The 24,781-nt window shown below is 44.8% G+C and overlaps 2 protein-coding genes across 2 annotated transcripts in view; both read right to left on the bottom strand.

Moving 5' to 3' along the window:
• The window catches only part of USP49 (ubiquitin specific peptidase 49), a 77,750-nt gene extending 54,282 nt beyond the window's left edge, over positions 1–23,468 (bottom strand). The window contains exon 1 of the mRNA XM_060021831.1: positions 23,333–23,468. The gene's annotated coding sequence lies outside the window, so the exon portion shown is untranslated. The remainder of the gene's footprint in view (positions 1–23,332) is intronic.
• MED20 (mediator complex subunit 20) overlaps positions 1–24,781 on the bottom strand; it is a 43,020-nt gene that overhangs the window by 16,331 nt on the left and 1,908 nt on the right. Inside the window, exons 2-4 of the mRNA XM_060021832.1 lie at positions 23,333–23,487; positions 19,302–19,555; positions 17,289–17,559 (exon numbers count right to left, since the gene is read on the bottom strand). Of these exons, the coding sequence (XP_059877815.1) occupies positions 17,344–17,559; positions 19,302–19,555; positions 23,333–23,487 (625 nt within the window). The 3' untranslated portion in view covers positions 17,289–17,343. The remainder of the gene's footprint in view (positions 1–17,288; positions 17,560–19,301; positions 19,556–23,332; positions 23,488–24,781) is intronic.

The raw sequence follows: 24,781 nt of genomic DNA, 5'->3' as shown, positions 1-24,781 counted from the left end.
GTCAGGGAGACTCTAATTAGCTCTAACAGGGATTTTGACCTTATTATCCCGATAAATTAGTATCCATAACTGAAAAAATAAGTACCACAAATTATCTAGCATTCTAGAAAGGTTTTGGCTCAGAACTGATAAATCAGTAAACCCCTCTCTGCCCTTCAATTCTCAATTTAAATTTATATTCTTCACAGAACAAACTGATACTTAAGACTTTATTTCAAAGTCAAAATCTCTTGCTACATTAACATGCCCACATGGCCTATCTGAGTGAACACATGACAGATACTACACATCATCTTTTCCATGTCAGAGACTGAAAGACAGAGACAGAGTGGGGGCAGGAAAGAGCAGAACACCAATGTGACAAAGTGCTAAAGGCAAGCTGTAAATTGTCTTTTGGTCACTCAGGCTGCATTTTGAAAAAGCTGACGGAAAAGTAGGGCCTATCTTTCCTTTGGAGAGAATCAACTGTCATATAAAAGCATCTTCCTAACTCACTAGCAACAGTGCTGCCCTCCCACCCCTCACATAACTTGCCCAGCTAGAGAAGCACTGCTGGTTTCTAAAGACAATGACAAAAAGCTCTGTATTCTGTCGATGGGAGGGAGCAGTGAAGACCAGCTTCCTGGGCTCTAAACTATGCCAGACTGCCCTGCTAATCCCCCCTAAATCCCACAGTGTTGGGGTGGGGGTGGGGGTGAGGGTGGGAGACAGAATAGAAAACAATCCAAAGTTGAATCAAGGGCAGTAGCTCTGGATTATAAGAGGTCATAACATTTCTGTTTGAATGAGGGAGGGAGCGGGGGACGGTGTGGCAGGGGAAGGGCAGATACAAAAGCCTGTATGTTTATAAAAATACAACACAAAAATAAATTTTATCCCTGATCCTTCTGATATGCTAACCAACATCTGTCCCTGATCATTTGCCAGCCCAGGCTGCATAGAAGGCACAGAGTAGCAGGCATTTTCACACAGCGAGGCTGAAAGAGATGTTACTAGAGTGTAAATTACTAATTAGCTCAATAGAAGAAGAGAGAGAAAATACCTGTCACAGAATGCTGTTTACAACTTGACACATAATAAAAACAACCCTGAAAATTTCAGAAGAGTGTCTTACTTTTCAGACTTCTATTAACATGTAAATGGCAAAGGAACAGTATTATAGTCTTTAAAAACTGCCCATGTCTCAGGAACAATAACACACGACTGGAAAGAATGCTTTCCAAATAATCTGTAATTTTCTCATCCTATGAGAGCAAAGTGTTTTTCATTATTACAATCAGCTTTAATACAGAACGATATTTCATAGCTTTGATGATCACCTAACGGAGGAGGGGAGGTGGCTTCAACTGCTGTATTTTACATTTGTCGGAATCCAGTTAATAATCCTTTCACTGAAATCAGACAGGCCTCATTCTGCAGGTCATGCCTTTATCAAACAGACAAGCCACCATTTTAATAAAGACCGAGGATGAGCTGGAGGGGCAATGGGAATGGGGGTCAGTGAAATCTCCTTATATCACGACAACTGAAAAGACTCCACAAATTTCTGTTAATTTTGGGGGGAGGTAACAGAATGTTAAGATATTTATATTCGTCTCCTTACCATAAGGCAAACCTACTTGTATTAATTGCAAGCAATATTCCTCAGGCAGTGTACTTTACACTTAGATCTTTTCCAGTTCCTTGAAGCAACATAAGGATCTTTAGGTAAAATATGTATTTTACCTACATATGTCTCAGTCATGGTGTTGAACAGCGCTGTGGCTCCTGTTTTCACATAATAATCACCCATACATCATCAAGAACTAGCATATACTGAGGACCCACTGTGTGTGACCACATCATGCCAGGCGCTAAGGAGGTCCCCTACAAAAGGGCAGACCACGACAGTTTTTGCTAATGAGGGATGTTTTTCAAAATACAGTGAAGACAACAAACCATAAAATGACAAAATCCACTCCAAATCCAACCTCGAGATTCCTTTGCTTCACATGCTTGACTAAAATCAAACATATACCAACTTGCTGATATACTCAAAACAGTCTTCCCTTTTCTTTTTAAAAGTAAGGCCTTGATATCCATTTTTTTTCAAATTTACTTGTTTAAATATATGCACATGAGAGAAAATGATAAAGTAAGTGGGGCAAAATAAAAAGCAATTCGTGAATTTGAAGAAGGGTATATAGAAGTTCCTTGTATCATTTTTGCAACTTTTCTATAAGGTTTGAAACATTGTAAAAAAATCCAAAGTCAGAAAAAAATTGAGTAGTAACAAAAAAGCTTTCTGCTAGGGTTGTTTTGAGTTTCAAACAATTTACCTACTTAGCTCATGCTGGGCACTTAGAAACCCTAATTATTAGTTATTTTGAAAAATGAGTGGGTTGGGGCTTCTTTGGTGGCACAGTGGTTAAGAACCCACCTGCCAATGCAGGTGAGACGGGTTCAAGCCCTGGTACAGGAAGATCCCACATGTCGTGGAGCAACTAAGCCCGTGCGCCACAACTACTGAGCCTGCGTGCCACAACTACTGACGCCCGCGCACCTAGAGCCTGTGCTCCGCAACGAGAAGCCACCGCAATGAGAAGCCCGCGCACCGCAACGAAGAGTAGCCCCCACTCTCTGCAACTAGAGAAAGCTTGCGCGCAGCAAAGACGACCCAATGCAGCCAAAAATAAATACATTAAAAAAAAAAAAAAAAGAGTAGGTCAATTGTAACAAATGAACCACTTCGATGAGGGATGTTGATAACGGGGCGGGGGGAGGCTATGCATGTGTTGGGGCAGGGAAATCTCTGTACCTTCCCTTCAATTTTACTGTGAACCTAAAACTGCTCTAAAAAAAATAAAGTCTTAAAAAAAAAGTGAATCAATTATTTAAGCAAATTAAAGCATGAATAAATAGTATTTAGTATGTTGCTTGCATAGGCACACATAAAGAGAAGATAGAAAAAATCAGCAAGAGTCTGAACAGATTTTGCCTATGGATAGCCACACTGAAATCTGAGTTCCATTTTTTCCTCAATGGGCAATAATCTCTCATCTGCAAACCTGTATGGACTTGTTATATATCATACAGGTTTGCAGATGAGAGACTGTTGCCCACTGAGGAAAAGTCCAGGGCCTTTTTCTAGCTAAAAAGGTAATTCATTAAACTGCGATGCAATTAGGCATTTTATTGATTTGGGGTTGTTTTGTTTTATAAATACAATTTTGCAACAAAAAATTACAAGCATGTAAGAACCGTGATGTTATCTTTGCATGAAATATGGCCCTTATTGGTATCTGTCCCAGGTTTCAATCTAGGAAGGAACTGAGAAACAGTTAATAACAGAACCATAGGGCTAATTTAAGGATTGGCAAACAAAATTGGTTAGGGTTAAAATAATGCAGAGAAAAGCATGGTGGGGGATCATTTCACAACAGTCAAGCAGAGGTAATACAGAAGCAGACTGCCCACAAAATGCCAAGGTTCAAATCCCATCCCCACCTTATTCTACTTTATAAACTAAAAAGAAAGATTAAATGTATCATTTAGTTACTACTTGACAAAAAAACCCAGCATTATCTGTACTATAAGATTATCAACTATCAAACAAGTAGCTGTAGAAAGGTCTGAATATAACCCCGGGCAAGTCATTTAATCTCAAGGAGCCTGTATTTCAACACATGTAAAATGGGAACAGTAATAGTGCTGGCCTCATTGGATTGCTGTAAGAAGTAAGTGAGATACAATCTGCAAAGAGCTTACAACAGCGTCTGGCACAAAAGCACTACACATGGGTAGCTACTATTACTGAGTTTACAAAGAAATAGGGTCTTCTTAATACTATAGTAAGCAGGTATTTTTACTCAAAAATCGAGAATGGGGCAAGAGAGAACAAACAAATATTGTACTGTGTTCTGCTTAGACAGAAGACACTGTCCTTATAGAGAAAATAATTAAATGCTGGAAAACAGTACCTACAAAGGTTGCCATATTACCTGTGAAGATTTACACAAATAGGATACATTTTTATCTACCTGGAATGATTTAAGTGGGATACTGACTGAAGTTGAAGGATAAACTAGAGGTCCTTTCAAGGTCTCTTCCCATCCAAAGAATCTACAATTAACCAGAAAAACATTTAATTATGTACAACCTACTTGTTGAATATATAAACTTAAAAGTTTTTGGCTTAGGGACTTCTCTGGTGGCACAGTGGTTGAGAATCTGCCTGCCAACGCAGGGGACACAGGTTCAATCCCTGGTCCCAGAAGATCCCACATGCCACAGAGCAACTAAGCCCGTGCGCCACAACTACTGAGCCTGCATGCCACAACTAGTGAAGCCTACGAGCCTTAGGGCTCACATACCGCAACTACTGAGCCTGCATGCTGCAACTACTGAAGCCCATGCACCTAGAGCCCGTGCTCCGCAACAAGAGAAGCCACCGCAATGAGAAGCCCGCGCACCACAACAAAGAGTAGCCCCCGCTCGCCACAACTTGGGAAAGCCCACGGTCAGCAACGAGGACCCAATGCAGTCAAAGAAAAGTTTTCCGCTTAGCAAATAAGATTGTAGTCAAAATAAAGTAAATTGAGTAGAATTCTACTTGATGAACAAATGAAGATAAAGCTTAAATTTATCACTGGATTCCTTATTGATAAATAGTATTATTGTACTAAAAGATTGTCCATTTTCAATTTTAGAAATATCAACTGAGGGACTTCCCTGGTGGTGCAGTGGTTAAGACTCCACGCTCCCGGGGCTTCCCCGGTGGCGCAGTGGTTAAGAATCCGCCTGCAAATGCAGGGGATACAGGTTTGAGCCCTGGTCCGGAAAGATCCCACATGCCGCGGAGCAAGTGAGCCCGCGCGCCACAGCTACTGAGCCTGCACTCTAGAGCCCGCGTGCCACAACTACTGAAGCCCACATGCCTAGAGCCCGTGCTCCGCAACAAGAGAAGCCACCGCAATGAGAAGCCCACACACCACAACGAAGAGTAGCCCCCACTCACTGCAACTAGAGAAAGCCCACGTGCAGCAACGAAGACCCAACGCAGCCAAAAGTAAATAAATAAAATAAATAAATTTATATATATATATAAAAAGACTCCACGCTCCCAATGCAGGGGACCCAGGTTCAATCCCTGGTCAGGGAACTAGATCCCACATGCACACTGCAAATAAGGAGCCCATGAGCCACAACTAAGGAGCCCACCTGCCGCAACTAAAGACCCAGCCCAACAAAATAAATAAATACATGAATAAATAAATTTTTTTTTAAAAAGAAATATCAACTTAGAAATAACCACTCACAACAAGAAGTGGTGATTTAACACACTATGGCAGCATACAGAAACAATAGATAAGACCCAAATGGACTTTCCCTTTGTTTAGCTTATAGTTTATATTTTCTTCTTCATCATTATCAAATAAGTCTAAAATAATTTATGTAAAGATATCAGGTACAAAACAATTACATTATAAAAATGGCGGGACTTCCCTGGTGGTCCAGTGGGTAAGACTCCACGCTCGCAGTGCAGAGGGTCCGGGTTCAATTCCTGGTTGGGGAACTAGATCCCACATGCATGCCACAACTAAGAAGCCTGCATGCCACAACTAAGAGTCTGCATGCTGCAACAAAGACCTGGTGCAGCCAAAATAAATAAATAAATGTTTATAAATAAATAAATATGGCAATACCACACACAGAGCACAACCTACTAGCAATGCCAGACATACCTAGAAATGAAGGGAACATGCGCACACATCTCACAGAAACAGGTGCCTCATAGCAAAGTTACTCTTCAGCTTGAAAGTTAACATTTCAGACTAATCCTCTTGAAACTTAGAAGGAAAAATAGTAATTTTTTAAAATCCTGTTAAACTGCTAAATCAATCTAGTCACCCTGAACACCTCTCAACAGAATCTAGAATCCATGAACATAGCAGCTGCATCCAGAAAGATTTAAGATCCTAAATTATTAAAGTACATTAATAACCAATGTCTCTGATATCCACTAATCAAAATCTAATCTTTGCTAACTATCACAGATGCTATCAACCATTTGATCTTTGCCGTTTATACAAATACCCACAAAACAGCAGCAATCCAAAATTTACACAACTTTGAAGAAAAAGCATCTTTGTGTAACTGAATGTACACTAACGAAATAACCTCAAATAAGTCTCGAGAATAGTTTGCATTTTTTTCTTAAGTACATTATATGCTATCTTTGCCACCATCAAATGCAAATAATCATTCATATTCTTAGCTAAATGTAAAAGCTTCAGGATAAAAATCATCAAAACAAAACACTTGGTTAAGAATAACCTAAATTTTGTCCCAAATTTCTTATCTTCCTTTTAATTTCCAAAAGTGTCTTAAAAATCAAAAGCTTCTTCTAGAAAATATTAATCTTTTTCATTCACAACTACAAAACAGAAGAGGCAGTGGAGCTGTCCAAGGCTCCAGCTTGCATTATCTTAGAGGTTTTTTCATGATAAAAATTACCCATAAACCCATTATTTAACCTAAAAGGTAAGTCCCACTCTAAAATCCTCTACTATTCTAAACCTCCCTTTCTTTATTCTATTTTTGTTAAATGGGTGAGTTCCCTACTACAGTATAAAGAGTCCCACACAAAGCTAAAGGTAGCTTAGGAACTAGGTGTCCTCACTGCCCCGATTTAAATGTCATCCCCGGCAAACTTCCCTGGTTGGCTATTCGCCTTTCTCTGAAATGATTTCTCAATATTCTCCAGCCACCAAAAACAATTAGGCAGAAATCTGGTTGATCAAACAAAACAAAAAGATTTTCATCTTTCTCTATCTCAACAACAGTGTGTTCCCCATTGAAAATGAAAAGGCTATCGATAAAGCACTGCGCAGTGCTTGTCATTTATCACACTGCTACAACACAACACTGTCACACCAGACAGGCACAACCACACTGGAAATACAACCCATTTCCCCATTATCACAACACTGGTGAAATGCAGAGCTTCTCGGCACCCAGTTGATGCTTCATCATTCATACATGAACAAAATCAAATCAAAATGGGTCTCATCTTTTCAAAGTGGACATGAAAAGTCGATTTAAAAAGCCATGAAAGGTGGAAGCAGATTCAAGATTCCCTGAAGAGAGAAAGAGGTTTCTGGAATATCCTACTTTCATGGACAAAAGGACTCACAGTTTCAACACACTCACAGTTCTCTTCTCAACAAAGAATTCCTTTCCTTCACCCCCTACCTCCACTGTTACTTTTTGGTTTTTGCTCCTATCTCTAGGTCTCTTTGCACTCACCATGGTTCCTCCTCTTCTGCACCAAAGGCTCCCTACACTTGATCCTTCACTACAGCGTCTCTGCCCTGATCCACGAGGACCTTCTGGAGCATCTCCCCCAACTGCACACTTAATTCCCACCCCTGTGCAGTCTACCCCAGCTCTACATCCATCAGGCTTCCCCAAGCTGCCCTTAACCCTGTTCTCTTCCCTCACTCCCCATCTCATCCTTTAAATCCTGGGGCCCACCTCTTCCTTGCTCCTCTGCTGGTCCGCTTTACACGCTGTCTCTTAACCTCCCTGTTTGTACCTTGGATCTTGCTGAACCTCGTCAGTTAACACAATTCCCCAGTTATCCTGTCCCAGACCGTCATCACTTCTCACACCCTCACCCTCTTCTCCTTTCAGCTTTCTGGTCCCCGAATTGTCCTACAAACGCCCCATCTCTCATCTCTATTTCCTTTCACCCTTCCACTCCCACCGCACTTATTCCTAACTCCACCTGGTTCTAGCCCAGTGTCTCATTCCCCCTCCCTCACTTTCAAGAATTTACACCCACTGCCCACCCACTAACCCATACCTTTCTCAGAACCTCGCAGTTCCCACCCACCGCCGGTCCTAGACCTTCAGCTCATCTCGCTCTGCACTAGTTCACACCCTTGTCACGTCTGGCTCTTAATCACTCTCTCTCCTCTACTCCCAACTACTACCCCAGCTCTGCCCCTCCTTGCCTTCCACTTGCAACACTTACCCCAGTAACCCTCACCCCACTACCATCCCCTTCAGAGCTTTCCCCTCCAAACCCCTTCTCTCACACCTAAGCCGAGGAGCCGTCTTCCTAGGCTCTGTCTTCCTAACCTCACTCCCGGCCCGGCTTCCTTATCACCCACCCTGGGTTTTGCCTCCTTCCAACCTCCTGGGCTGGCTTTTTCTCACTCCTCTCCCTGCCTTCTAACCCTTTCTCCCCTTAATCCTCCTCGTCTCATTCACAGACCCGTTCCCCCCAACTGTTCCCAAGCCTTCCTTCCCTTCTCCCCTCAAAGCTTTTACCCCAAACCCAGCGGTCGCCCACCCCGCCAAAATAAAGGGCCGACCCTCCCGGACAGCCGGCTCTCGCCTCCCGCCGGCCCTCGCCCCAGGCGCCCCCAGCTCGCCGGCGCCGCGGTCCCGCCCCCTGCCGCCGCTCCTCCCGCCCGTGAGGCGCGCGCCGCCTTTGTCGCCCCTCACCCGGTGTGTGAGGTTTTGCTTCTTTAAAGGGGAGGGCCAGTGTGCCGGAGACTCCTGTCCCCGCCTCCGAGTCCCAGAATGGGCTCCCTGGCCGTCGCGCCCTCCCCGGTCCTCGTCCCCCCACCCCCTGGAGCTATCCCCTTTGCTGCCTCCCCACCTCCTCCGCCCCCTCCCCTGACCCCCCTCTATTTACCGCCATCATCAGCACGCGCGAGCTGTCACCAGGGCGCGAGACAACCGAACACGGCCCCGCCCCCTGCCCACCCATTGGCCCGCCCGCCGGAGCCCCGCCCCCGGGCCCCGCATTGCGCCAACGGCGCAGCGCTGGGCCCTGACCCGACACAGACATCCCCTCCGAGGGTTCGCGCCGCGGCTGCCAAGTTTAGGGTTAGCCACCGACGCGCGGCCGATTTGAGCCTGCCGTAAGGGGCGGCGGCGTAGAGGGGCGTTGTGAATCGCGGGTCGAAGTTTGGTTGAAGCACAGGAGGGTAAATAAGGAGGTTTCCAGACAAAGAGACTCTTAAAGGTACAGAGTCTTACGCCTGTCCCTCCTCCTTAAAGGGCCAGAGACTCACCCGAGCCCATCTCCGCCCCCTTCTCCCCAGCCCATTAGCCCGCGGGAACGGTAAAGGAATTTTACGATAGCTCCCCGCACTCCTTTTGGATGGAGCGTCTTTGACATCGCTTCCCAATGCCAAGGGGAAAAGCCTTTCTCATTATCCCGTCTAGGTTTTTGTTTTGTTCTGGTAAAAGACTATTATTTTTCAGTGTCCGAAAGATGCAGCTTCCGAACTGTGGGGTTTCCTGAGGCAGCTTTTGCAAAAGTTACTATTGGCTCCCAGGCGAGTGAGCACGTGTCTGACTTTTGCCACTGATGACCCAGTCGGAATTCAGCTGTTTTATGGAAATCCCCCTAAGAGTTTCGCTGCTGTAAACTGAAGTTCGGCAGATCGTGGGGATGGAGACCCCAGGTAAATAGAACAGCGGTTATTTCTACAAATCTTCTCAGTCTAAGAAAAGGCTTCCTTCCCGAGCAGCCTCTTGGGTGCATTGCCCTGACACAGCTTGGGATGGGGGGGCTTCCTCCAAATAAGACCAACAGTTACATCACCCAACGCAAGGCTAACAAAACAGGTAAAGGCTTACGTTTAAGTACAAGGGCAAGGAAAAGAAATAAACATATGTGTTACCACCTACACTGGCTCAAAGCTACACACCTGTAAATATGAAATAGAGAAGCAACAAAAGCCAAAGAACAACAAATAAAATAAGAAGGGGGAAACAGCATGTGCACGTGTAAGCAAGAATCTACAATGCCCGGAGCCAAACCTGTGAAAACATTTCCAAACTTAGGCTTTTAAGACTTGACGAAAGGAGAAGACCTAGTGGTTGACTGACTGATTTGGTGAGGATTTGCCACGTGGTTCAAGAGCTCAGAGTTAGACCTAAAATTTAGCATTCCCTTTGCTGTCTAACACCTTTAACATAATTTTCTTTAAGGAATTCTTACCTTACATTATAACTCATCTATTTTCTCCTCTTACTCCCCAGCCCCTCGAGAAAATTCTTGGAGAATAAAGATTGGATCTTATTCAATGTTATTTCCCTAACAAAGTACGTGACACCCATTATAGGTGCTTTTTTGAGTGAAGTACTTTGGAGCCACTTAAGACTTCTGAAGGAAGGGGTGCTCTCAAAATAGCAATGGGGGTGGTGATTCTCAGTGCTGTGAGTATGTATTAGACCAGTGGTTCTCAAAAGTGTGGCCTGCAGAGCCCTGGTAGCTACAGACTTTTTTCAGGAGGGTCCCTGAAATCAAAACTATTTTCATAGTAATAAGATATTACTTGCCTTTGTCACTGTGATGACATTTGCACTAATGATACAAAAGTCACAATGGGTAAAATTGCTGCTGCCTTATCACAAATCAAGCCAATGGCACTAAATTGTACTAGCAGTCAAGGTATTCTTCACTGCCACCCATTCACAGGAAAAAAATAATATCTGTGTCACTTTAAGGAAGTCCTTGATGAAGCACTAAAATAAAAACTATTTGTTTTATGTAAGAACAAATTTTTTCAATAATACTCCTCTATGTGATTAAGTGGATGTAGGCATAAAGCACTTTTGTTCCTTACAATGTTTTTCTTGAGGAAAAGAACTTGTGCAATTTCTCTGAATTTTGAGCTGAAGTAGCAATTCATGCAATACCATTTTTACTTGGAAGAACAGCTAACAGATAAATTACAGTCATTCAGCCTTGGGTATCCGAAAGATACTTTCTCAAAAATAAACAAATGGAGCCTGACAGCATTGATCAAACTCAAGCTCTCAGGCAAAACTTAGAATTTTCAAAAACATATCTGCCACTGTGGGCTTAACAGCTTCCCAAGACTTTTCTGATGAGATTGGTGGTGATATTAATATATATGATTGTTTGATATTGCAAAATGAAATGTGTCAACATTTAAAAGATCTGCAGTATTTCCAAGATGACCAATGCATGATGCTACAAAATTGTGTATGGGTAAAAGATCCCTTCAAAGTGCAAAATAAACCAATGAATGTTAATATAATAGAGTACAAAAAGTTCACTGATAGAATTTGAGATTCCACATTGCAACTAACCTTCAGCGGAGCTGTGATGTAGTATCAAAAAACATCCACAATTATCGGAATACGGTATCACTATACTTCTCCCTTTTTCCAACTACACATCTGTGTGAGGTTGGATTTTCTTCATATTCTTCAACCAAACAACAAATTTCAACACACTGACTGCAGAAGCAGATATTAGAAGCCACTGTCTTCTATTATGTCAGACATTCAAGAGATTTGCAAAAATATAAAACAATGCCACTCTTCTAAATTTTTTCTTTGAAAAAAAAGTTATTTTTCATTAAAATATTTTCCTTATGTTAACATGTGATGTGTTTATTGTTACTTTTAAGTGAGTTAATACTTTCATTTTTCATTATAAATGAGTTTTAATAAGGTAAGTACCAATAGATATAACCTACATAAACAAAAGCTCTCCGGGGTACTCAGTAATTTTTAAGAGCATCAAGGAACCCTGATACCAAAAAGTTTGAGAATTGTGTATCAGATGGAAGCAGAAAGAATAAGAAGCCTATTTTAGATAATTCAAATATGAAAAGGCTGTGCAAGATAGCTAACAAAAAGGTTTTATTGTAGCTTCAGAGTTAAGAGCTTAGGTGGTTCATCAATGAGGAATGGAAAATAGAATCAGGAACACTGAACTTTCTTTAGACACAACTTTCTTCAGTCACCATATACACTGGCACCCAAAAAGCAGTTCAGAAGCAGGCACAACTAAGGCTTAGGGGTTGAGGGGAAACAGGGATGGATGTGTTACACAAAGAAAATATAGTCATTTCTACCCCACTCTTGTTTTTTTTTTTTTTAAAGCTCAGCTTCTTTTCCGTTAGGTTGTAGGAGAACAAGTAAAATCCCAACACTATGAGTAAATATTAAAAATATATTTCCATGCTCTAGAAATGGTCCCTACAACTGTGCTCACTGATCTCACTGATGACAAAAATACACCTGTATGATAGATACTTTCTCTGGACTCTCTCTCCACATTGCTTCTTCTCTATTACAACTATTTCCTTTGCACTGGAGGAGAATTTTAACCTGCTACCAAGCAGTAATAACCCTATAGCTTCCCATCTCAAACATCCTAACTATACACAATACCTTTAGCACCATTAAAAAGAAGCAAGAGCAGAGACAGCATCATCTTGCCTCCAAAGCACTCTTTACATCTATTCTCCCTTGAGCCTCTCAACAAGCTTATGAAGTACAGAAAGAGGGCATCATTACTCCCACTACACAGATGAGATCCAGAAAGGCCAACGTGATTGAAGTTACCTGGCAAGTTAGGGACAGTACTATGGCTAGCACCCAGACATCTGTCTCCTAAAGCAGTGTTCTCTTCCATTTAGTAGGCTGCCTCGAAACACCTGTCACCTCCACATTCCTAGCCTTGCCTTTCCCACACAACAGATGTCCAATATTGACTTCTGCCTTTGGGACAATCTAGGATATACAAATGTGGTCCCTAAATTCTTTTTTAAAGCCTCCAAAGAAAACTCAGTAGAATTCAGATTAACCTTAAAAACAGGTCTATGCCATCTGATGGGACAGGGATATGTTAGGGAATAAAACAGAGACCACAAGGGAATTAGGAATCTTTGCCCCGAGAGTTCCAAGAATCCTTTTTTTTAACTTGCTAATTTCATCACAGAGGCAAGGAACTATTTCTCTGCCTCATCAATCACACCATCCTGAAAAATGAAAACACGCTCATTAAGCAAAATGCCACTACAACAGGATAATTTTCAGATCCCATGGAGTGTGTCATAATGGAAGAGTAACTCCTGGGGCACAAAAGAGTAGTATAAAGATTGCTTCACACATATTTGCTCCTACTCATTTCTGAGAGGTTGTGTGTATGTATATGTAGTGACAAGATGAGAAGCAGGAACCTATAGGAAAGAAAAGAGCAGGAACACAGTTCAGCTTCCCAGAAACTGACTGAAAGGCCTGAAGACCTATAAAATGAAGGAGGGAAATCCCGAGATGGGACCCGAGGTGAGGATTCAGAAGTCAGTGGAAGGTCTCGCTTGCAGTAAGTCAGCCGGATGTATGTCACACCTGATTTATCTTTGTCTTCCTGCTCTTTCCCTTCACAATGTACTCCCTTTAGAGATTCTTTTTTTGGGACCACAGATCTTTGAAATACTCTAATGAACCCTATAAATCCTATTCCCAGAAAACTGCACGTATACACAAAGCCGTGTCCACTTTCAAGGCATCTTAGGCCTCCTGAAGCTCCCCTAAGGGGCTGAGAACCCACAGTGCATTGAAGAGTCATGGCTTGCTCATACTATAGCCCTAACTAATGGTCTGCTCCCTCATTAAGTACCACACAGTCTCCACAACCTGCAAGGGAAAGGACAGGTATGCTTTGCTTTGCTTTTTGTCTCAGAGGTAATGACAAAAATGAAATACACGGAGAACAGAGTTCCCTAGATGAGGCCAAGTTAATGCGGCATGATCTCTGGGAGGGAAGGTGTAAAGATGTGAATACTGAATGATGGTCAAACTGTGTGACCTCAAAGGTCCCTTCTAACCCAAGAGACTGATTTTGGAATGCTCTACACAATGGCAGAGTTCTCACCTTGGGGGAAAATCCCCTCCACAAGTGACTGAAGGCCAAAAACAGCAACTCCCCAGGAGAGGACCAAACTTGTAACCCAGCCGGTCGCCATTCCGCACAGCAACTGTGACCGGGGACTGCTGCCCAAGGTTCCCAGACAGCAGCAGATATGGAGAGGGAGGCTGTGGTGAGGGAAAGGCCACACATCATCCTGCCTGGCTCTAAATCCACTGTGAATGTCCTCAAAATGTTCAGCCTAGAGCCCTTCCCATATTTTAAGTCTCAACTTTTGACAGCTGGAGGACACGCTTCTGCTCCCCGCACCCTCCCTCCAGGATTCGGAGAGAAAACTTTTCACTCATCCTGAAGCCTGAGGAATGAACACTGGACACAGCGGGTTGGGGCAGAACTGGTGGTGGGGAGGAGTGGCCAGTCCCTAGGTATTCCCTCAGTGGAGCAGTGACACCAATACACAGTGGGGGACATGTGACAACTTGGTATTCAAGACCTGAGGAAGGCAAGCGGGAGGCAGGGTGGAAACAGGTACAGAGAATCAGAACAGCACAGGAGGAAAGAGCAGGAACTATCAATGGATACACAAAGTGGACGAAACTCAGTGTCTCCCCAAATTCTAGCATCCTCCTTCCTCCTCCAGATTTTGCCTTTTGCAGGTATCACCTGCACTATAACTTAACAGTTCCCTTTAAGCGGACTCTTCTTAAAAACCTTATTTACCCTCATCCTAAGACATGAAGTGCCAGTTATACTTTGCTCTGATGTACATTAGAATACGGCATAAGTACGGAAACAAAAATGTATTCCACATTCCACCTAAGATCACCTGGCACCACACAGAGGTCCAGGCGCCACCCTCTGTCACACGCTGGGAGCCACGAGTCCTGAGTCTGAAGTTTGGTCCTGACTCCAGCCTCACCTCTCAGCATGACCCCCCTGGGAGCCACCGCCTCCCCATCTTACAGTGAAGGAGAACCAGGTAAACTCCAAAGCTGCCCTGCATGGTTCTGACAGTCAAGGTTGGCAGGTTTCTATGTGACTCTGACAAAGATACCCACCAAGGTGACATGTTAGCAGAATCCCAGAAGTGTCCTGGTTTCTGCTCTTTTGGGGTAGCTACAGACAGGGAGAGGGGTAAGGCATCCGGAAGCAAAGGAAGGAGTGACAGGAAGACAGTCTAGTGTAAAAGGAGGAATGTCAGATTTGAACCCAAAATACAACATCTCCATTTACTAGCTGAGTTTAAGTTTTTTTCATTTTTAGAATGAGGATAACCATGCCTCTTTTCCCTTTATACAAATGCTCCTCAACTTTCATTCAACCTGAACTTTCAAAAACTATACACCGACAACCCTAAACTACTCTTGAAAGCCCCATTCAGACTTACATACAAAAGCTGGATGACATTTGGGCCCTTCCCACTAGTTACCAGTTCAGTTTTGGCAACTTTGCTAGTGGAGTTGAATTTGCTAATTAAAAAATGTATTGCATTACCCGCCTTTTTTAGCAATAAGTTTTCTTTAACTGACGCAAAGGACAAAGATGGACAAAAAGTGGCAATTCTTAAAGCCTGATCTGGTGTTTACTGGACTTAAATCTTGGTCAAATGTGTGCTCAAAATAAGGGAAAAGAACAAAAGTGAAGTATGCTGGAAATTTATGAGTCAAGATTATGTCTAAAAAGCACAGATAGTTAGGGAGTTTATACTACTTTTTTAGTTTTTAAGGAACCCCTCTTTATAATGCATAAGTCTGGGGTTATATTTACCACACTCAATTTCTATATATTTTCGGGAACACATTATGTTCAAAATGCTATCTCATCTCATAGAAAATTTGAGGCAGCCTACAGAAAAATACAAATAGATTAATCTAGACAGAAGCAAACATAAATCAGAAGGCCAAAAACATAAAAAAATCTCTGCATTTTATTATGTGTAAATAATATCTAAAACATACCTCCATTTAAAAAAGTAAAAACAAAGCAAAGAAACAAACAAGAAGCCAGGGGAAGGTGAGAACAAGAAACACAAATGACAGGTCCTACAGTTAGAAAGTTGAATTGAGCTTCCTGCCAGCCAAAGCTAAAAGGGAAACATGACCACTGCATGATTCTTGTTACAGAGGCTTTAGATCTGAGCACTTAGATCTGAAAACAATTTCTCTTTAGGTGCCTTCAATGAGGGACAGTATCCTTGAGGACAATACTGCAGTATGTACATTAATACATTTCCTAAGACCATCTCTGTGTATCTCAATGCTAGCTGGACTGAACATTTCTGCAGCAGGAGTGGGGTAGGGAGACAATGTAGGTCAAATGAGCAGCTTGGAGGCTCAAATGAGATGAGGAGAAAGAGCTCAGGAAAGCATGAAGCACAGTGTGAGTACGAGGTCAACTGTCTAACCCTAAGCTCTGGGCGCATGAGAACTGGAGAGGTCTTGATGCTGAGACTTAGGCAGGGGGTGTGGAAGTGACTTCCCGTGTGACTAATCCAGCTAAAGTGGCTCTCGCATCAGCCCTATCACAGTCCAACTCATAAACGAATGGCTTGCTTACAGGGGTACTCTCTGCAAAGTAACAGCCAAGAACATTCCTGGGCACATCCATTGAGCTCCGTGTAACAGAGGCTACTAACTGGGTCCCCACATCCATTTTCTCCTTCGTCTTTTAGTCACAGAACCCCCAGCGTTTTAACTGGGCACAAGACCACCCAAGTAAGAGGCTCTATGTCCCAGAGTTCCTTTCAGCAAGATGTGGCCAGAGTGATTTAAGCAACTCCAGGTCATGTCCTTTAAAAAAGAAACTGCTTTCTCTCTCTCGTTCCCCAGTGGAATGTGGACATGGAGCCAATGTCTACTTTGACTCACCCAAGGACAACACCCTAGGGGTGGCTAAACAAGACAGAAGGAAACCAAGTTCCTGATGACCCTGTGGAGTTCAATCTGCCCTGGACCATTTGATTACCTCTGTACTATTAGAAAAGAGAAAAATAAACTTCTAAGAGCCACTGTACTTTAGGTTCTCCTTGTTACAGCACCTTAGCCTGTGCCTTAATATAATTCACAACAGAATGGAAAGATGTCCAGAGGAAGACTTCAAAGGACTCAGGCAACACCCTAGAAAAGTGAACTCACAATTCACTTCAGCAAACAGGTCAGAAAATGATAACCATCAAGTAAGCTGTGCCTCTTACTCCTTTTCCAGGAGGGGCCCAGCCACATCCTTTGAGCAGAGGGAGAAGCCTTTATTACAGCCCAACCCAAACACAACCTGCAGCCTGTCCACTGTGGGCCTGGACCAAATCCCCAGTAGTTAGCAATACAGACTGCCTTCCCCACCCTCACGAGGCAGGGACACCCCCATCCTATCTTTTCCCCTAAAGCAGGAAAGTTCCAAACTTCTCCACTCTTCGTAATTACTGTTCTTGAGGACAGGCCAAGTCCAGCTGAAACACCTGTCGGGGGGCTGTGTGTGAGGGTCAGGGGAGGGGAGTCCAGAGCCCCAGAACAGAAGCCACAGCTGGGAACTAGAGAGGGAGGAAAACCTTCCCGTTTGCCCTGGGTTTCTGGGGTCCAGAGGCCTGAGGGTGCAGCACCTGCTCCTCCTGTGGAGTCCCCCTGGCGACAGCTCAGCTGGGCAGCTGCCAGTCACTAACGGATCCCCGCCACCGGCACCTGCTGCTGCTTGCGGATCTTGTTGAAGAGTTCCATGTACTGGACCATGGTGTCTGCTGGGCTGTAGACAGCGTCGTGCCTGTTCCCAAACACAGTGGGAGCCCCTGGGGTGTGGCTGCCTAGAAAGCTCTGCAGGAACTCAAGCAGCAGGCTCCAGCAGTCGCTAGCTACCACACAGGGGCCATACTCCACCTGGGGACCAGAAGAACAGAGACGGAGGGTAAGCGAGGGCCAGGACAGGTCGTCTGCTTCTCGTGCGCCTCTTGCCCCCCGTGCCCCTCTTCCCCAACCCTGAGGCAAAGACACACACCTTCTAGCACTGGGCTGCCCCGCAGGAAATATCCAACCCAAACACCAGGGATTCGACACACCCAGCATAGTTCCCTTTAGGCTCAGATAGTCTCATCTTGGGGTTATCAACCCACAGTCCTACGCACAAGACCCAGAAGCAGATTTAGGACCCTTTGAATTATCTCAGAACAATATAGTCCCAGCTATGCTGGATGCAGATTCATGGAGAGCTCAGGAAAATTCTGAGAGAGAAAATGAAGAGCAGGAGACAGAGTGAGTGTGTATGAGTGTGTGTGTGTGTGTGTGTGTGTGTGTGTGCGCGCTGGGGGGATCAGTAGGGGGTAAAGTAGACACATGTGCTCATAAGTCACTTCAAGACCAAACAATACTCCCTAAGTAGATAAAACCTGGGCTCTGACCCTAAGAAATAATTTCCCAACCCATGTGACAGGGGCCAAAGGACACATATCTTAGGCTTTCTCAGTTTCCTCTCCTAATTTTTCACTGGAGAGATGGCCGGGGAAATTACTGGTAACCATAAGGAGAAACAAGTAAAGAAACAGCCAGGCTGTGTTTGTACTCAAAAGTTGGAAACATGAAGGATAAACAGACTGGGTTTCCAGAGGGTCTCGGCAAATGCAAGGTGTATCACAAATGAAAAGGGTCAGGAAATCTTGGCTCTAGAGGTCCCTGGAGTGTCATAGCAGTAATGACCACTAACGCCCTTTTCTTCACTTGGGGTGCTCCTTAGGGCTGACCTATCCCCGGTTTCTATATTTTAAGTCCCTCCTTAAATGCTACTCCTGCAGGAGGCATCACAATCCCCAAGGTCAGCAGTGCTCTCTTTGGCCTGAACTCCCAGAGCAATCTGTGCCTCTTTTATGGCATTTCTTATAGACTAACTTCAAAAACAGTTTGTGTGTTTGGGCCTTGCTCTTTTACTAAATCGTCAATTTTCAAAAGGCAGGCCCTGTAGCTTACTTATTATTTTGGGGGGGACCATGGTAGATTGCAGACTCTCACTGGTCCCAAAGCCAGCTACTGACACACTCCGCTGACACACTCCGTCTTTGTCATTTTCAGTGTATACGTCAAAGATGAAGTCATCCCACACACCATGAGAGTAGACAGCATGTCAAAGGGAAAGGCACATCTTTGCTTCACAACTTTTTTGGCCGTGGCGGCTTGTGGGATCTTAGTTCCCTGACCAGGGATTGAACCCAGGCCCCAGCAGTAAAAGCACCAAGTCCTAACCACTCGACCACCAGGGAATTCCCATGCTGCACAACTTTTCCACCTCCCAAAAGTTAACTGCACTGAAAGTTGCCCTGGTCTGCTCCAGTCCTTGTGATGGGTGACTGGTCCCTCCACATCAGAATTCACCTGCTCCCACCGCACTCTCCGACCATCCCTCCCCTTCTCCAGCAAGTCAGCCTTCCTAAGCTCTCTACCTGCTGAGAACCCAGCTTGGGTTAGAGAGTCCCTGAGTGATTAAAGAAAGGGTAGAAGACGCAGGGAGAGGAAGCACAGTGGCTCTGTGGACAGGAATCAGGTAGGTAGAAACATCTGTTTGCTCAGGGGCCGTGGAAATCTGCAGAGCCAGCCCCTTCAGCACATATGCTCCTATTTCACCGAGGTCTTACCTCCACGGAGATGCCTCGGGCACTGGGCCCCATTGTAACCGTGCCCACCTTCACTAGGAAGTCACAGTACTGGTAGCGGGTGCCCCGGGTCTCAATCTTGCTGGCCTTGGCACTCTGGAAAAAGCCCTTGAGCTTCACCATGAGCACATCAAAGTTGGTGTCAGCAACAAGGCAAGGGCCGTTCTCAAAGAGGGCGAAGCAGCTCAAAGGGTACTCGGAATTGTGCATCACATACATCAGCTTCCCGGCCTGACCTGCGAGGGACGGAGATGCTACTCAGTATCAAGACCTTCGTCAGCAAACCGCGGAGTAGAGTCCAATGCGCTGAACAAAGCCAGGTGGCAATCGAGCATCACCTCAACCGTCCTGGCGGGCAGTGGAGGGAAGCCCCTCGCCAACAGCCATTTCCAGAGAGGAAGGGAGAGGAAAAGGTGGCATGTGGTATAACCCACTGCTCTACAGAAAAAGGTGAGGGGCAAACGGGGAACTTCGACAGTGGATAATGGTTTAATTCTTAAGTTGAGTAATGGGCTCACAGATGGATGATTAAGGATGATGACTAATAACTCAGAGGATTTACATATGGTCTTTCGTACAGACAGGTATCACATATTAAGGAAAATAAAAGTAACAGCATTTGAGCACACCAAATGAAGCAGCTGCTCTCTTTTCTGTCCATCCCTACCTTCCTTGGCCTCCTCCCTCTTTGAAACATAGGAAGTGGCCCCACAGAAGAGTATCTGAGCACGAGGCTGGAAAGGGAGGTCAGAGCCTTCTCTTCCATGCCCAAGTTCATTAAAAAAATTTTTTTTTTAAACATTTAAAAAAATATATTTATTTGGGGCTTCCCTGGTGGCACAGTGGTTGAGAGTCCGCCTGCCGATGCAGGGGACACGGGTTCGTGCCCCGGTCCGGGAGGATCCCGCATGCCGTGGAGCGGCTGGGCCCGTGAGACATGGCCGCTGAGGCTGCGCTCCACAGTGGGAGAGGCCACAACAGTTAGAGGCCTGCGTACTGCAAAAAAATATATATATATATATATATATATATATATTTGTTCTTATTTATTTATTTATTTAGGCTGTGCTGGGTCTTAGTTGAGGCACACGGGATCCAGGATGCGGACTTCTTAGTTGCAGCATGTGGGATCTAGTTCCCCAACCAGGGATCCAACCCACAGCCCCTGCATTGGAAGGCAAAGTCTCAACCACTGGACTGCCAGGGAAGGCCCTGTGCCCAAGTTCAGACTTCACCCTGAAGGCAACGGGGAGCCTTTGGAGTATTTTAAGACATCTAGCCGGCTTGGGAAGCAAGCAGCACAACTACAGCACAAAGAACTCAGGATCTAGAATCACAAGATCCAGTTTCAAATCCCAGCTCACCCATTCCAGTTTCTGAGAAATGAGTTTTCTCACTGATTACTATAGGTTTCCTTCAAGAAGGAAGGGAAGCTGTATAGATTTTTAGTTAAGTAGAAAATGGAAGAAGGCAAAAAATGGGAAGCAAGGTTTGTTCACTACAAGAGTTAATGGACAGACTGCCACAACCCCAAATATTTATTAAGTACTTAAACTATCCCCAACACTGTGCCAGGGTTTAAGAGGCACACAAGCAGAGGGCTTGGCCCCTGGCCTCAAGAAGCTGACAATCTCACTAAAGATAGGTGGAAAACTCTTTAGAAGACCATAAAACAAAAGTGCTTGCCTGGGAGAGACCAGAAGTCTTGAGAAGGAAGGAAAGACTTGAGGGAAGGAAGTGATCAAAGTGGGCAAGAGTCACCAGGAAAAACTTTCATGGAAAAACCAGGTTATGAAGAGAGGGTGGGATTCAGGCAGGGATGAGAGCACAGCGATGGGAAAGAGTGAGGAGACAGGTGGGGGGCGCTGTGACCTCCACACAGGCCTCCACTGTGCTGCCACTTCCTGAACACACCAGGCTCCACACCAGCCTCCCCCCACGCCCTCCCCACTGCCTGCTGCAAATTCACACCTTTCATCTGAGAAATCCAGTTCAAAACATTTCAACCCTCCAGTAAAAAGACATCCAAAGCCAATCTGGCATTCTGTCCCTCTGCAGACTCACTGTGATTACATGCTTAGATCATACTACGGGAGTCTGCAGGTGTTCTTACTGTCTCGAAAACAGTCGAAAGGCAACTAAAGATTTGGGTCCCAGATCAGCAGCACCCACCACCACTTGGGAACCTGTTAGAAATGCAAATTCTCCGCCCCACCCCCTACCTACTGGGTCAGAAACTCGTGAGGGGTGGTGGGGGGGGTCGATCTGAGGGCCTTCCCACCCTCCAGGTGATGCTAACGCTAGTCAATGTGAGAACTTCTGACCTAAAGACATGGAACCAGTAAAGCAGCAGAACCGGAACTCCAATCCAGGCCTTCTGAGCTCCTCCCATTCTACCCCACTGCCTGCTGAGAATGTGCTGTTTCTCCACCTAGACTGTAGTTCCTTGAAAGTAAAGGTCTGATGAGGAAAACAGAGCCCAGGCCAAAGAGCTTCTCAGAAGTAGCATGCTATCTTATGTCTATATACAAGTGTTTTGTTTTCCAAATGCTTTCATAACGGTTCTCTCTTTTGATTCCTTGTATTCTTCCTATTGCAGTCAAAACAAATGTTAACGCTGCAATTTTACTGATGATGAAATTCAGTTCAGTTCTTAGCTACCATTTACTAGACATTTATTCCATGACAACCTTTGTTCTAAGTGCTTTGCATGTATTAACTTATTTAACTAGCACAACAACACTAGGAGGTAAATACTGTGATTATCTTCATTTTGCAGATAAGAGAACTGTATTGGGAAGGGTGCAAAAAACATAGCCCCCACCAGACAGTTTCATTAGAGGGGATTTAATACAGGGAATGAAGTACAGGGGTTGGAATAACTGAAAAATCGAATGGAATGGTGAAGCCACCCAAAGATTAGCAACACAGGGAGCCACTACCATCCCTAAGGCTGGAAGAAAAAAGAGAAGATGTGCTGTTACGAGAGCCAGGAACAAGGGCTGCTGAACAGGAGCTAGAACCAAGGAAGAAACAACAGCCAGAGACACAGCCCGAGGGAGAGGGAGAGGGAGAGAGAGACTGTGGACTCTCTTTCTTCCATCCTCGAATCTTCCCCCGTGCCTCTCACTGGCCAAAGATAACTTACAGGAGGCCTTGCAAATGTAGTTTGCAGGAGAAGTGCAGGGAATGGATCCCTGGGGAAACAGGCAAGTGACCAGCATAAGAACAGTCACAGGTTGCGGGAATAACCTAAAGTTGCACTTAGTTGTGGCAGAGCCAGGACTCAGTTGTCTGGTTCCATGACCTAGGCTCTTAGTCACTGTGCTATGGAACCGTCCAAAATCAAGTTACTACAGAGCCAAGACTAAGAGAACCCAGGTTCCCTAATTCCTATCCAAAAATCCTCTTTACCTCCCTAACATCACCAACCACAGCCCATCTCACCTTGAAATGCATTTAAAACAAAAGCTGTTTCACTGATCAAGGTTATGCTAAGGAGGTAGCCAAGGCCACTGGCTAGGTGTGGGAAACAGGAAGCCTTTCTACAAAAGTTCCCAAAACTCTAAAGCTCCAAGAGAATCATATGCAAAGCCTTCTGAGCCTCAAAGGAGTCTTTCTCAATTTTAAGGGGGCATGAAGACCATCTGTGGGGCTTATTATAATGTAGATTATGACTGATTACCAGTCAGTCAGTAAGCGGGGGTGGGGTGGGGTGGGGTGGGGGTGTGCACCAGGAACCTGCACCTTTAACAAGTAACCCAGAGGATTTTGAGGCAATTCAGTCGGTGACCAACACTCTGAGAAACACTGTTTTAAAAGTGCAAAGTGCAAAAAGACTACAACACAGGCCCAGTCTAAGAGATGAAGCCAAAAATTAATGAATTCAGAAACTCATCTGCCACATGTCCACGAATACCACCCTCAGAAGAGCAGAAAGGTTTCAATGAACATGAATGTCTATTAACTCCACGCCAGGTTGCAGCCATCCCATAGACCAATCTCTCACTGACCTTGGCTGCCAAGGGTAGAGGCAGCCGTGTGGTAGGTCTCACAGTCCACACAAAATGTTCCTTGCTTCTCTGCTCCAAGCATCTCCAATTTCCGGGTGAGGAGCTCCACGGTCTGCTGGACACTCTTGCCCTCGGCCACGGGCATCTGGGACACACTGGAAGGGAGAGGACCAAAATCATCATGTACGTGTACTCATTGAGTCACTCACTCACCCGCAGAATCACAGCTCATCAGGGCCAGTAGTTACCTTAGACACCATCAACCCAGACCTCCTCATTTTAAAGACAGGGAAAGAGAGGCCCACAGTCCCTGAGAGCTTTGCTAAGAACCAGAGCAGGTCTCAGGACTCAGGTCTATGGCAACAGCATTTCCCGAGTGTGGTATGTGTGTCAATGTTCAAGAGAAGATTTTAGGTGGCATACAGACTGAGCATGCAGTAACACTGAATTATACGATGAGAAAGGGATTTCCTCTGCGTTTCTTTCAGCTCTGACTACATCAAAGACAAAGCCTCAACTTGGGGTTATTATGTTTTCACCAACTCTCTAACACTTTGCACGTGGGCTGTCCAGCACAGTAGCCACAAGCCACATGCGGCTATTTACACTTAAGTGAATAAAACAAATTAAAACTTCAACTCCTCAGCTGCACACTACCCACATTTCATGGGTTCGACAGCCACACATGGCTGGGGGCTAGGGTACTGGGTAGTGCTGACACAGAACATTTCCATTGATGCAGAAAGTTCTAAGGATCCTGGGATCAAAGAGAAAGCAAGCCTCAAGTTTCTAATCTTTGGGAGTGAGAGGCAACAGTACGTACAAGAATTTAACCAAAACAATGAAACAAAAAGTTATTTCCAAGATTTCCTTCTATGGTGAGTGAAACTAGCTTCCCCTTCAGAGCGGTAGGAAACAATCACCAAGCACCAACTATGTGCCAGGCAGTGTCCAAAGGCCTTTAGATAAATTAACTCTTTGAATCTTCACATCAACCTTATAAGATATAATATTATTATCTCTTCATTGTCAATGAGGAAACTGAAGTACAGAGGGGTTGAATAACTCACACAAGGTCACAAAGCTTGGTGTGGGGTGGCGTGACCAGATTTCAAAGCCAGGCGAGCTGGCTCCATATCTGTGCTCTTAACCAGTCTACCAGAATGCTTCCCCAGGAATACAGTTGTCTGTTAAAATACTTTTAAGGAAAAGAAACAGAATCCAAAGAAGACATTAATAAATAATAGTTCAGGGGATTTCCCTGGTGGCACAGTGGTTAAGAATCCGTCTGTCAATGCAGGGGACACGAGTTCGAGCCCTAGTCCGGGCAGATCCCACATGCCGTGGAGCAACTAAGCCCGTGCGCCACAACTACTGAGCCTGCGCTCTAGAGCCTGCGAGCCACAATTACTGAGTCCGCGTGCCACAACTACTGAAGCCCGCGTGCCT

This window comes from Delphinus delphis, chromosome 10 (assembly GCF_949987515.2).
Source record: "Delphinus delphis chromosome 10, mDelDel1.2, whole genome shotgun sequence".
NCBI classification, from domain to species: domain Eukaryota; kingdom Metazoa; phylum Chordata; class Mammalia; order Artiodactyla; family Delphinidae; genus Delphinus; species Delphinus delphis.
The sequence above is the reverse complement of the archived record's forward strand: the minus strand, read 5'-3'. Positions and strand labels throughout refer to the sequence as shown.